Below are 13,175 nucleotides of genomic sequence, written 5' to 3' on the forward strand. Positions count from 1 at the left end.
GTCTCCAGGCTACGGGAATGTCACTGCCGATTCCTTCTGCCTGGAGGCCCCCACCGCCCGCCCGCCCGCCCGCGGAGGCCAGGCCGGCCAGGCGTCGGCAGCCCGGGCACGCCCCGGCCCCCAGGCGGCACGGTGGGCCCCGCCGGCGAACAAAAGGGCGCCTCGTGGACTGGCGAGCCAGAGGCTCCGCGTTCCCTGGGCTCCCGTCACGGCGCAGCAGGAACGTGCCTGCTGCCGCTGGCAGTGGGGCGTGGGGGGTGGCATGGCGGGATGGGTGCCTGATGCTCCAGGAACCGGCGGGTGCAGATACACCGCACCAGTCTTTGCCCCACCTGGGGATGACCCAAGGCGAAGGCACCTGTAAGGCTACGCTGCAGGGTGGAGCCGTGCAGGGCATCTGCTCCACCAGGAGCTCACCCGGGCACGGCCACGATGCTGCCGGATGGGAACGTCCCTCCCAAGTTACCTGTCCCTCCCCACTGCCACAGCTCCCTGGGCAAAGTCCGGCACACGTCAGCCACAGGAAATACATGGCAGGGGTAGGGGTATCCAGCCTGTCACTGCCAAGGGGCCCCGCAGCCCCTTCCCTGTGTGCTGCCTCATGCCAGTTGCCAGCACCCAGCCCGTGCCATGGGGCTGTGCCGTGTGCCGAAGGCTGTGCCATGCCCTAGAGCTGTGACGTGCCCAGGGTCTCCCCTACGGCACACTGGCTCCTACCTGTGCCCGTGGGAGCCTGGGGTGCTGGGCAGGTGGCTGGTGGCCCAGGTGGGCTGCGGAGTCGGAGGCCCGCTGGACTCAAGCTGGGCTCAGGCTGAGCTTAGCTACTGTTCCTGGAGGAGGGCGGCCGGTGCCTGTCTCCTCCTCCGGCAGCCGTGCCAGGCGAGGGGAGGGACCTGCCCACACCGAGATTTAGCCAAGGTGAGGCAGTGGAAGGTACACGGTGGCGGTGGCCCACGTGTGACACAGCAGTGTCCTGTGCCTAGGCTGGCCGGGAGAAGGCACAGCATTCCCATAGGGCTGCTGTGCCCAGTTGTGCAGCACGTGGGGCTGCTGAGACAGGTAGCCTGGCTGGGACTCGCCCTGCACGGCACAGCCCGTCTGTGCCTCTTCAGGGCACATCTCTAGCTGCAGTACCGGGAGCTCTGCACTGCACTACCCCGGCACCCATGCCAGATGGATCCCGTTCACGCCCAGTGCTGGCACTGTGGGCACCACCATGCCCCACTCACCCTGTGCTGGTCGGGGCTGCCTGGGATCCTCTGGACTGGCCGAGCTGGGTGCTGAGCCGGCAGCCCTGGAGTCCTGCAGGGAGCACGGCTGTGCACCAGGGCCAGGTTCCACAGAGACCTCACTGTCACGCAGGGATAGAGCTTTTTATTAGCCGAGGCCGAAGGAAGGAAGAGGAGCCGTGTGCTCTCCATGCCAAGGCCATGCTCTGGCCGCCTGCCGCAAAGCAAGGTCATGGGCAGACAAAGAAGCAGCTTTCGGCCACAGGGATGCCAAAACCCACGCCCCAGGGACACCTCGAGACAGCCAGGCACCTTAGCAGGACAAGAGATGCTGTGGGCAGTACCCTACCAGCTCCCCATAGCCATGCAAGGCACTTGGAAGCCTGGAGGAGGGGCCAGGCTGTCCTCGGCGGGGCTCCAGCAATGCAGGCTGGTGGTCAGGCACTGCCACCACCTTTTGAGCTGGGAGAGCAGGCAGGAGATGAGCTGTCAAAAAGCCATTAGCACCGGCGAGCGAGTCTAAGTCAAGGGATCTTGCCAAGCAAACCTTATCTGCTCTGAGGAGGCCTAAAGGCATACTGTTGCCATAAATGAAACTGTAACAGGACTTCTGGCCTTGAAAGCGAAGTGGGAGGGATCCTCAGTCGGATGCCCATGTCCAGGCACCTCCCTGAAGGCTGCTCTGACTTCCCATGCTGCAATCCCCTTGTCTGCCCCAGAGCTGAAAGCGTGGGGGTGGCCCGGGTCTGCCTGGAGAGATGACCTGTCTGGGGGCAGCTCCACTGGCCGGAGACCTGCCAGCAGCTCTGCCCTCCATCACCAGCGTTTCAATGCTGCCGAGCATCCCCCGCTTCCTCGGGCGCCCACAGCCTCGCTCCCCCAGCACCTTTCAGAAGCGATTCAGAGATCACTCCGGCAGCAGAGGCCCTCCCCACCCATCCTCGGCAGAACCCCTGAACTACAGGGGCAGCCTCTCATGCCTGACCAGCCCTGCTTGGACCGACTTCCGTGCGCGCAGCAGGCAGCCAACACTTTCCTGAACATCCTTAGTGAGCAGACAATTACTTAACCACTTCCCTTCTCGAGGAATGAGCTCCAGCACGGCACCGGAGCTGCTGTCTGCCCAGGGCCACGGTCCCACCACCATTAGTGCTGGGTCAGTGCACTGACAGCCCTGCGGCACAAACTGGATCCAGATCGCAAACCGTGAAACAATGGTGCTTCTGTTGAATTAGCCAGCCAGAGGGTACCGGCTGCAGAGTGGGCAGATTCAGAGAGAAGCTGGAGGGTGAGCAGGCAGGCTGGGGCTGGCAGAGCACCACACAGCACAGTGCTACCATGTATGTTTCTAGGAACTAACCAGGAATGCGGATTTATCCCAGTTTGGCACCAGTGACACACATCCGGGGTATTTCCCACCCCAAACCAGGCAATCCTTAATGGAGTTTGAGTAATGCCAAACTTCCCTGGGAAAACTGGGGAGAAGAGCTAGGGGTGTGGTCTGCAGCTGAGTGTGCCCCATGCAGCATGCAGCAGCTGGGCACAAGGGAGATACCATTCCATGGAGCTGACAAGGGCTGAGAGCAGGAGCCCAGGGAGGAGCAGTCTGTCATATCCCAAAGAAAAGCTGGACACATTGGGTGGTTTTGAGCACCATTTTACTGAAGAGCTGGACACCTGCTAGGACTTCATAACAAAAAGTTCACTTCATTTAAGAAAAAAAACAGTCTGTTTTTTGTCCCATTCCCTTACGAAGAGTGGAATAATACTAACTCTGTCTTTTCACTAAGCAATGCCATTCCAAAATATACAACATTGAGTGTGGAACAGCCCAGCTTCATATTAACATTAAATATTATTAGAACTTCAGAAACATTCTACACAAACAAATGAAACAGTAAAAAGTTCACTCAAGAACAAGATGGTCATTTGTAAAATCATCATACAAAGTTGGTTACTCGCCCTTCTGCAGGTTGCAGCTGCTACTCCCCAGCCGTTGCTTGGGATGCCCAAACACCAGGGAATGCCACAGTGGAGCCCATGGCATGGTCTCAGCCGGAGCAGGTCGGTCATGCTGTGGTGTGGAGATGGCTCTCGTGGAGATGCTGGCTGGCAGAGAGTAGCACAAGTGGCTGAGCAGTGCCCACCCAGAGCTCTTGTGTCACTCAGAGCAGCTGCCGTGCCTCTGCTCAGAAAATGCTACTCCTCAGGAGTGCTGCACCTGGACCCAGGAGGAGGGAGGACATCATATGGTGCCTTCCCCTCTATGAACAAACACCGGTACTCGTTTTGTCCCAATCCAAGCCTGGGCAGTGCAGCGGAGCAGGGGCAGGAGGGGAGGTATTTCTGGGGGTAGCTTTGCAGGCACCTTCTCTTGAAACAGCACCATGTGCCTGACTGTGTCTGTGGGAATCACCAGACACTCACAGGGGCTGCCTGTAGCCACAGGAACACAGGAACGGAAGGGACTAATTAAGACAATAAGGAGAGAGTCCCAGACGATAATAAGGCCTTTAAGGGACTCCCTGGGGAAGGTATTTCAGAGGCCACATGAGCAGTGCCAGATTGTGAGACCGACGAAGGATGGAAATGAAGGGTTTGGAGTCTCCAACGGGACTCCTCACCTACAGCAACAGTGTTCATGTACTGCTGCCAGGCAGGGCAGGGGAAGCTCTGTGGCCAGGCAAGGATGGAGGGAAGACAGTGCTGCAGAATGCCACAGCCTTGGCTCCTCTGTTTGCACATCTCCTACAGCAGACACAGAAGCTGCAGGCCGCTGGCTGTCCAGGTGCTGCTGGCATCTTTAGCTTTCCCCACTCCCAGCTTCTCGCTTTTTCACCAGACTTCCTTGGTGTTCCCAAGCAAAGGGAGGGGTCTGGCCTCAGCACCATGCCTTTGGAGGCACCTGCTGGCCAACTTGCAAGTTCCAGCAGTCACACCTACAGACAAACTTCAGTCCACACTCAGGGATGACCTAGTGACAAAGGCTGGCCTCTCATGTCTTCTGGGACAAGATTCCTCCAAGGCACCTGGCACCTTCCTGACAGCATCTTGCTCCAGGCAGAACAGGCTGCAAGGAGAGGGAAAATCTAGTATGCTGCTCTCTAGCAGAGAAACAAATGTGAAGGTTCAGGAGCATCCTGCCCTGATGTGCTCTCCACACACGTGGGTTGTGCCAGCCCACGCAGCTGGCAAAGCTGACTGGCTGCAGCATCGTCAGGAAGGTGCCAGATATCCTAAAACTGCTGTCCTCTCTGTGGGCCACCTCAGTTTCTGTAAGGCCATGCCCATCTGAGCACAGGAACAGAGGCCAATGCCATTCTGAAGACTGTGTCACTTCCACACAAACCAACCACCCTGGCTGAGCAGCCAGTGCTCCACAGCTCAGCACTGACCTTGCCAACCACGGCCAAAAAAAGGATCCTCCCACTGAAATCTGCCTTCCTGACTGGGAAGCTGCCCAGCTCGAGTCACACTGCCCAGCTGGAGCTGAGAGACAAACCTGCTCTCCATACCCAGGGATCCCTTGAGCCATGGCCAAAGCCTCAGCTCCTAGACAGGGCAGGGAACTTGGATCCAAAGGGAAAGAACTGCTGGGGTGACCGAACTCCCCACATGCTGTCAAGTTCTGGTCATGAACACGGCACAAACTCTGTGCTCAATTCCAAAACCCAGAGCCTCCCAGCCCCTCTTGCCACAGCTGAAGCTGGGGTGGAGAAGTGCTCCTGGTATACCAGGGGGGCCTGGAGGAGAGGGTGCACAACATGGGCAGCTTTGCAGCAGGACCATGGAGCCACATGTGCAACATCACCCATCTGTGCTGCTCTGCTGCCGATTCCCCTGCCATGTTCTTAGCTGGCAAATGGCTGAACTCCATGCAAGAAAGCACCAGGTAATGGAGAGGATCTCAGCCCAATAACCCCACCCCACCAGTTAGTATGAACTGCTCCGAGATCTGTCCAGTGAGGTGAGCACTCCAGGGAGCACACCTCCTCCACACACTGAAATACCACTCATGGGCTGCCGAGCAGGAGCAACAAAATAATCTCTTCTTATTTTGCAAAAAAAGTGTTTAAGAAATTTTGTACAAGGATTGCGACAGCAGCTGGCTCAGGGGGGATGCAAATAGTTTAGAAGCAGCAGCAGCAACATGCTACATGGCTTGCAGGGAAGAGGCTGAGGAGAAACTTCTACAGCCATAAGGAGGGGCAGATGGTGAAATCCGATCACAGTGGATATGAGCTTCAGAATATTTCTACCAATTAACATTGTGATTTCAATGGTATCTGATGTCAGTTTCAGCTGCCTGCTGGACAAGCTACGCTCCCCATGGACCTTGCTGACGGACATCTGAAGCATGCAGGAAGCTCAAGGACCTTGCCTGGTGGAGGGGAAGCACAAACTGCTTCTTGGCAGCTGAATAAAAGGAGAAATTATTTCCAAAAAAATCAGTTGGAAGAACAGCCCTTTGACCGCTAGCTGAATCGTTTCTCAAAGTGACAGTGGCACAAATCCATGCATTAAAAGCATTCCTAAGAGAGTCTCCAAAGCTCTCGGCTGTCACAGTGCCCAGAACAACACAGGCCAGGTTAGGCACTTGGATGAATTCAATGACTAATACAGAAACAGGTCTGAACAAGGTGCATACTACATGCTCAGGAGAGGCCACAGTGCTCTGGGCAATGCATTTCTATGGGCCCTGCCAGTTACTGTTGCACACTTCCCTGGAAGTGTTACTCAGCTGCCACAGAATGACACAGGATGGAAGGGACCTGTGAGGGAGATCTCTGGTTAGATCAGGTCTTAGGTAGCTCTGGTTTGATCAAGTCCTAAATCTTCCCTAATCAGCAGAGAGCAGCATCCACACAGAGCCCCTGTGCAGCCTTGTGCACATCAGTGTTACATGCCCAGGACACCAGGAGCATCCACACCTGGGTATGAGTTGAAGGATGGTGGAGCCAACCCATGCCAGACTGAGGAAGCCCCTCTGCCAGTACTGCCTGATGAGCAGCAGTTGCTGGCATTGGTACAGAGGCTGTAAAGCTCCTCTGTAACAACTTGCAATCTTTTCAGTCAAGTTCACGGAGCATCTGCAAGAGGAAGAGATAACAAGAGGGCAAAGAATTGAGGTGCAGCATTCATGGCCTATCACTCAGGGCCCTGTGGTCTGTTAGAGATCTGCAGGAGAGCTGACAGAGATGGGACTGGTGATGAGCAAGTCCCTGAGCACACAGCTATGGAGTGCTCACTTCCCTGGTAGGAGTCTCAGTGACACAGAGGCGTTTCCAAAGCTTGTCTCTCCCTATGGAGCAGAAAACCTTTTGCTGGTGGCCTGGGAAGGACACAGGGCAAACACAGGACCAAGCATACACAGAACTCAGTTCAGTGGTGGAAAAGGCATGGCAGCACTAAGGCTGGATGCTGTGCTGGATGCGTTAAGCAACAGTACAAGTCAAATCCTTGATTGAGACCTAAGCTGTGAAAGATAAGAGGTGATGGAAAAGAATGGGGAAGCAGGCAGCAGTGCAGCTGGGGGAAGACACGCAGTGATGAGGAGGGATGTGGCCTGGTAAGTTGGCCTCAGGTGCTCAGCTTCCTGCTCAGGCTGGAGGAAAAGCGACCTCGACCTGGATTCAGCTTTGTTGAGGCACGTTGTTTTTCCCAGTGGAGGCCAAGTGCTCAGCTGGGACGTCTGTGCTGCATAAGGAGGCTCCAAAGACAGTTCTCAGTGCCCTTATAAGGGTCTGGGAACGGGGAAGCTGCTGAGCAGCCTGACACCAATACCGCAGGCAGAAGTTCATGAGCCCTCCTCGGGAAACAGCCCAAAAGAGAAACAGCAGTGCAGGACTTCAAGACCTGGCATTTGAGAGCGTGGGAATAAGAAAGGTCTGAAGGAGTGGGAACAAAAGGAGCAAAGCAATTTTTGGCCAACTGACAGTGATGGAGAGCCCCTGTTCATCCAGCACCAGGTCAGGACAGGGAACTCTCTGCCAGGGCATTTTAAAACACAGAAGCAGAAGAAAATATTTCCTCCTCCTCCTCGGCAGCCAAGCAGTGGCATTCACAGGTCAGTCTCAAACACTGCAAGTTACGACCTCTGACAGCAACTCAGAACCCAAGAGTGGGGTTCAGGGCTTGCAGTCATGCCCTGAATCATAAAATCACAGAAGGGTTTTGTTTGGAAAGGACCTTAAAGATTATCTTGTTCCAACCAACCTGCCATGGGCAGGACACTTTCCACTAGAACAGGTTGCTCAGTGAAAGAGAACCTCCACCCTGCTCTATGTGGGTGAGAGGAGAACCCAGATGCACCTCAGAATGCTCAACTTCCCTTCCCTCTCACCCCGTCCTGAACCTCCTCTCTTCTCTCCATACCACAGTCTTCCTTTCTGCGCTGTGGATCAGACACCAACTCCTCTTATAAACCACTGAAATTCAACCAGGTGCTTGAGGGGTGGGGCTTAAATGTAAGGAGCTGAGACTTCCCTGGGGAGCTCATCCCTTCAGCCAATGTTCACAGAGATTACTAGGTCAGACAACTGGTATTTTGAGCTGGTGAGAGAATGAGTGGATTATACACTATTGCTGCAGAGATCTGAGCATACAGTGGCGCTGTACGGAGCCCAGATCAACACCTCTTCCTTTCCCCTGGACACCAGGTTGTCCCTTCCAGGTGACAGCAGCAGCACTAACTGCTCCAATGAGGTGTTTCTCATGGGATTAGTAGATCCCTCCCTGTGGAGCAGAGCCATGTTCCGATCCGACAGCGTGCCCCTGGTGCAAGGAGGTGACAGCAGCCATCTGCAGTGGTTCTGCAGTGCCTCCTGGGGACTGCACTCCTGCACTCCTTCCACACAGAGCTCTCAGACCTGCCACACACCTTCTCACAACATCCCTGACAGCAAAACAAGGCTGCCACCCATCACAACATGGTGCCCATCTCTCCTTCTACTGCTTCATCCCCACAAACCACAGAAAGCGACTCTCTATGTTTAAGTGCTGGTATATGCCCTCCCAAATTTTTCGCTTTTCTGCTTTAACTCAGGCTCAAGTATCCCACTGAGCTCTGGGACTAGCAGGATGTAGCTAATACATTCAAACACAGCCTGTGTCTCTGTTGTGGTTTAACTCCAGCCAAAACCAACAGTCTTCTCTACCAGCACCTGGAATCTGCTCCTGGAACACCCAGCAGTAGAAAAGCAGTTACATGGTAGGCAGGACACTACACAATTCTTGCTAACATTTCCAGCCTTTTGGCTCCAAGTCACAGTTCATGATCCATAGCTGCACCTGGGGTGTAGGACAGCAGAGTAATGCTGGGTGCTGAGGAAGAATCCTCTTCGGAGGGAAATCCCTACCATGAGTTCAAAACTTCTGCTACCCACAAAGGGAGGAGGCGCCTAAAGACGACAGACAGACTTGCAGCCCTGTGACACTCCCCCACTGTTATGCAGAGGTAATACCAAAAACAGGATTAAAACTACCAGCTGGTAATTCTCCAAATTGTTTGGCATTCTGGAGACAAACAAGTGGCTACAACACTGCTGCCTCTGAGCTGCTCAAGGAAGCCCAGGACAGGCTGTCACAACACTGAACCACAAAGGAATCCTGGCACCTTTCAACAAAAGACTAGCTGGAGGGAAGAAGGAACAAAAGCTATCAAACCCAATCCCAAAGGGATGGAGGAAGTGCATCTTCCCACAGTTCCTGGGCCATATGCACATATATGGATATATAGATATATAGATAATAAAGTTATAAAATTTGATCAAAATAAAACCAGTAAATGTACAGCTTGAAAAAGAGCAATATCACAGTGCATCAATGTCATGAGAAAGTCCTATGTTCTCCCCTGCACAAGAGCAGGTTCAGGGGCACGTGGTGGGAAGTGAGCTCTCCAGCCTGCTCAGATCGATGCAGGCCAGAGTCGCCGTCCTGCACTCCCAAACAGGCGTTTGGATTTCTGCAGCCAGTTCTGCACAGCAGTGGCAGACAGGCAGTAACAGCATGAGAGTGGGCTGCTCTGTCTGCAGGTAAGTCAGCATACTGGCACCAAAGACAGAGTCACTCCTAAACCTCTCTGTGCTCTGGTGCCGGGCTTGTATTTACTTACTTACAAAAAAAAAGTGACAAAGTGAAGAAACTCAGGGAACACTATGAGATTGGGACAAGGGCTGAATTTGGATCACAGGGGACAGGTTGACCCTAAGAATCTTCTGTGCTCTCCTCCTCACTTCATCATCAGAGGAAGAGCTGCCCACCTTGATGGTCCGGAATTTCAGCAGGTTCAAAGTGCTCTGAGCCTGCCGAGTTTTCTTTCGGACAGGAATGGTATTTGCTTTTTTCCTCTGTGGTGCTTCTTTTGCCTCTGTAGCTCTTCTCTTCTTCTGCCCAGTGCTCTCCTGGTAAGCGCTGCTGTCCTTCCACTCTGTTTTTCCCAACAGAGCTTCCTTATCTTTGATTTTCAAGGTCTTGGGCTGTGGTGCTGTGGTGCAGTCCTGGGATGAGCTGCCTGTGACTCTCCCGTTGAGAACTCCGGAGGCCTTGCAGGCGTTGCTCTCCTGCAGCACTCCACCCTTTGGTCCCTTCAGAAGCTTTAAAGCACGGGTGGCAGAATCTGGTGCTTTCTTAACCGAACGCTTGTACCCCTTGCCTTCGGTTATTTTAGTGCTCTTGCCTGAAGAAAACTGTCTTGGTGGACTTGAAGTCTTGAGGAGTTTAAGGTCTGAGGGAGAGATCCCAAGACGCCCTTGTGTGTACTTGGACTCCAAACAGGACGTTGCAGTTTTCAGTGGCACCAGGGCTTCCAAAACCACTGACAGTCTCATAGCTGGATACACGTCAGGATACATGCTTGTAGGGAAGCCCACGGCTGCTGCCTTGGATGTGCCAGATCCTGTCTGCTTCAAGGAGCTCAAGAGGAGATTTGTGGAATCCCCTTTGGAGACTGGCCGACTGGAGACTTTCAAAGAGCTCACTGGAATGCTGGTGGGAAAAGGGGCCACTTTTGCCACCGAGTTCCTGGCTGGACTCTGAGTGGGCTCAGTGGTGCTGGCACAGTTGCGCTGTGTGTTTTCTTCCATCTGACTTGGTGTGACTGCTGTGCACGAGCTATACCCGTACACATCCTTACTCCTCAAAATTGTGGGCTGGTAGCCCTCCTCCTTCAGGCCTTGGATGAAGGCCACCAGCTGGGTCTCTGTGTCTGAAAGGTCCTTGGACATCGGATTGAAGACTCGGAGGGCTTCCTCCAGTACCTTCTGTCCTGCAGAGGAAATTCTTGACCAGGAATGGACAGCTTTTTCTTCCTCATTGCTCACTGCAATATTCATGGCATTAGGCAAGCAGGTGCTTCAAAAAGGTCCAAATTACTGGAAAAACAACCCTTGACACCTCAAAAGGAGAAAGAAGACAGTTAGCTTACAGCAACTGAAATTGCCCAAGTTTCTAAACTGGGAACTGGAACAATTAAGCCCAGGCGTGGCTGGTTGCAAACACTGGGTCAGATTCTGGGCTCAAGCAAAGAGAGAAGTGCCAGCAAGAAAATCCTGTCACTCATTCATCTCTGAAATAAAACTAAAACATCTCTCACAAAAATATCTTCCAACCTAAACAAAGACTTCAGGAAATCCCGTCCAATCCACCCCAAGATGAAGGACTCCAACAGTTAACACAGCAAAATCTGCAGCTCGTTTCCAGTTTGAGTTTGGCCCACCCCAGCTTCAGATCACCGCATCTCATTTTCCCTGGGAAAAACTGAACCCTCAACGAACCCTTTCCCTGTGCACACACCACAAGCAGCACCATCGAGCCATCTCAACACTAAGAAATGCCTAAGCACTTCAACTGCATCCCAGCACCACCTTCAATTTTTCAGCTTCTTAACTGATGAGGCTCAAAAATTGATTCTGAGTCCCTGCCAAAGCTGCAGCTTCCTCCTGGAGACCTGGCAGCAGGGCTAGAGGCTGTTCCAGTTGTGCTTCATTGATGCTGAATGCTGTGGCAAGGCAGCACTGCTCCTTGCTGTTCCCTTGTTTGAACAACGGTGCACAACTTGCTGTCACAGCAAATTGGTGTTGATCCAAGGATACTTGCTGCCAAGTGAGGAGGAAGCAGGAAATTCAAGCAGGGCGGTATGAAGGAAACACACATCACTAGGGCCAAGTGTACAAAGGCCTGAGGGACAACACTGGGATCACACTCGGGGCACTGTGCAGCTGCCTGCCCAGCATAAAAGCATCAATTATTGCTTTCAATAAAAAACAGGCACTAAAGGGCAGCCCAGGGAGGACATGAAGGACAGCCTAGGCAGGACTTTAGGATGCACCCGAGAGAACTCTGATCCTGGTGGCCTCACAGCTCCACAGCTGGATGCTAGACCAACAAGGCATAAAATCTTTAGCTTTATTGATACCGCTCAAAGTAATAATGTAGATTCATTTAAAAACCTTGATCAGGGAATGCAGGAGGTGTCAGAGACAGTTTTGAAGAGGGCAGTGCACAGTCAAGAAAGCTGTGATGGAGAAGTTAGTGCCTGAGCAGACAGAACAAGGAACGACTCATGTCCCATGTTCCCCCCAGAACTCTGGTCTCACCGCAGCACAGGAGCAGAGCCTGTGCTGCCGCCAGCTGCACAAACAGGGAAGAGACACAAGGCAAGAGCAGCCACAGAAGGGAAAGCACAGGTCAGTGGGGGAGTAAGAACCTCCACATGACAGACTAATCTCAGTCAAGTGCTCTACAGACGTCATGGCCAAAGAGGGATTTGGAGGAGGATAATGCAGTTGTTCAGAGGCAGGCGGGGGATCTCCCACGAAGGAGGGGAGGCAGGCAGGGAAGTGATCCCACAGAGCCCCAGCCAGTGTCACCAGGCAGCAGGGAGTCATCATCTCCAAAGTGACCAAGCAGCGCCAGGCACGGGAAAGCCAGAGAGTGTGTAATGTTAATTTTGATGTGATAGTGAAGCAGAGATCAACGAAGAAGCACAAATAACAACGTGTGCTCAATGGGCTGCAAAATGGATCATCTTCAGGCTGCAGCAAGCCCAGGAGCAGGGATATCTGAAGGGGTGTTCTGGCTGTGACATTTCATGGGAACAGGACTTTCCAACATCCATCCACTTGATCCTGTTTGGTGCAGTGCCAGGTGTATTGGAGGAAAGCCAGCCACTAGCAGACGCACCCCCGGACAGTCTGCCCTCCCAACAGCAGGTTCCCTCACATGACATACTGCTGGGGGACCAGAAGGCTATGGGGACACAACGCTCCCGGCACCGGAAGGGCGATGCTAGCTCGGATTTAGAGGCCCGGCTGTCCGAGCACAGAAAGGACTCTCCGGGTGCATCACAGGGGGAAGCGGCTGCCGGCAGGGCCGAGACGCGGGCCTGGGGCAGTCTGTAGAGCTGGAGGCCGATGCGCAGTCCCAAGGAGGGCTCGACGGGGTGGCCAGGTCCTCGCACAGCCACTCCTTTTGGCCCGCCCCTCGGGGCAGGCGATGCCCCTTCCCGAGCGCCCGTGCCTCGCTCCCGCTGCACCCTCCCCAAGGCTCGGCCCGCAGGGACCCCGGGATGGGCAGGCCGCCTGGGCCGGCCCCTCCCTGCAGGGCTACGGGAGGTGATTGGTGCAGACAGGGGGTGCGGCACCCGCGCTCGGCCCGCGCCGGCTCCCGGGACCGGGGGGGCGGGGCCCTCAGCGCCGCGGCCCCGCCTCCAGCGCCCCGAAGCCGCCCCAGCGGGCGGCTCGGCAGCGCCCTCGCCCGGGAGTCGGCATGGGGCCCAGGCCCGCCGGCCCCAACCTACCGGCTGCCGCCAGACCCGCGCCCGCCGCTGCGCCGCGCCCGCCGCTCCAACATGGCCGCCCGCGGGGCGCCGGAAGCACCGCCCGCTTCCGCTTCCGTTCCGCGAGCCGCGGTCACGCCCACAGTAGCGGAGCATATTCGGTCACGCCC

General features: G+C 54.8%; 1 protein-coding gene across 1 annotated transcript; it reads right to left on the reverse strand.

The window, feature by feature from the left end:
• Positions 1-2,870: 2,870 nt before the first annotated feature.
• On the reverse strand, positions 2,871-13,111 carry CCDC71 (coiled-coil domain containing 71). The gene is made up of 2 exons (XM_014872630.2): positions 13,027-13,111; positions 2,871-10,622 (listed from the first exon to the last, which is right to left on the reverse strand). The coding sequence occupies exon 2, from the start codon at positions 10,559-10,561 to the stop codon at positions 9,374-9,376; it is 1,188 nt and encodes a 395-aa protein (XP_014728116.1). The 5' UTR covers positions 10,562-10,622; positions 13,027-13,111; the 3' UTR covers positions 2,871-9,373.
• Between the last annotated feature and the right edge of the window lie 64 nt (positions 13,112-13,175).

Source organism: Sturnus vulgaris, chromosome 11 (assembly GCF_052056855.1).
Source record: "Sturnus vulgaris isolate bStuVul1 chromosome 11, bStuVul1.hap1, whole genome shotgun sequence".
NCBI classification, from domain to species: Eukaryota; Metazoa; Chordata; class Aves; order Passeriformes; family Sturnidae; genus Sturnus; species Sturnus vulgaris.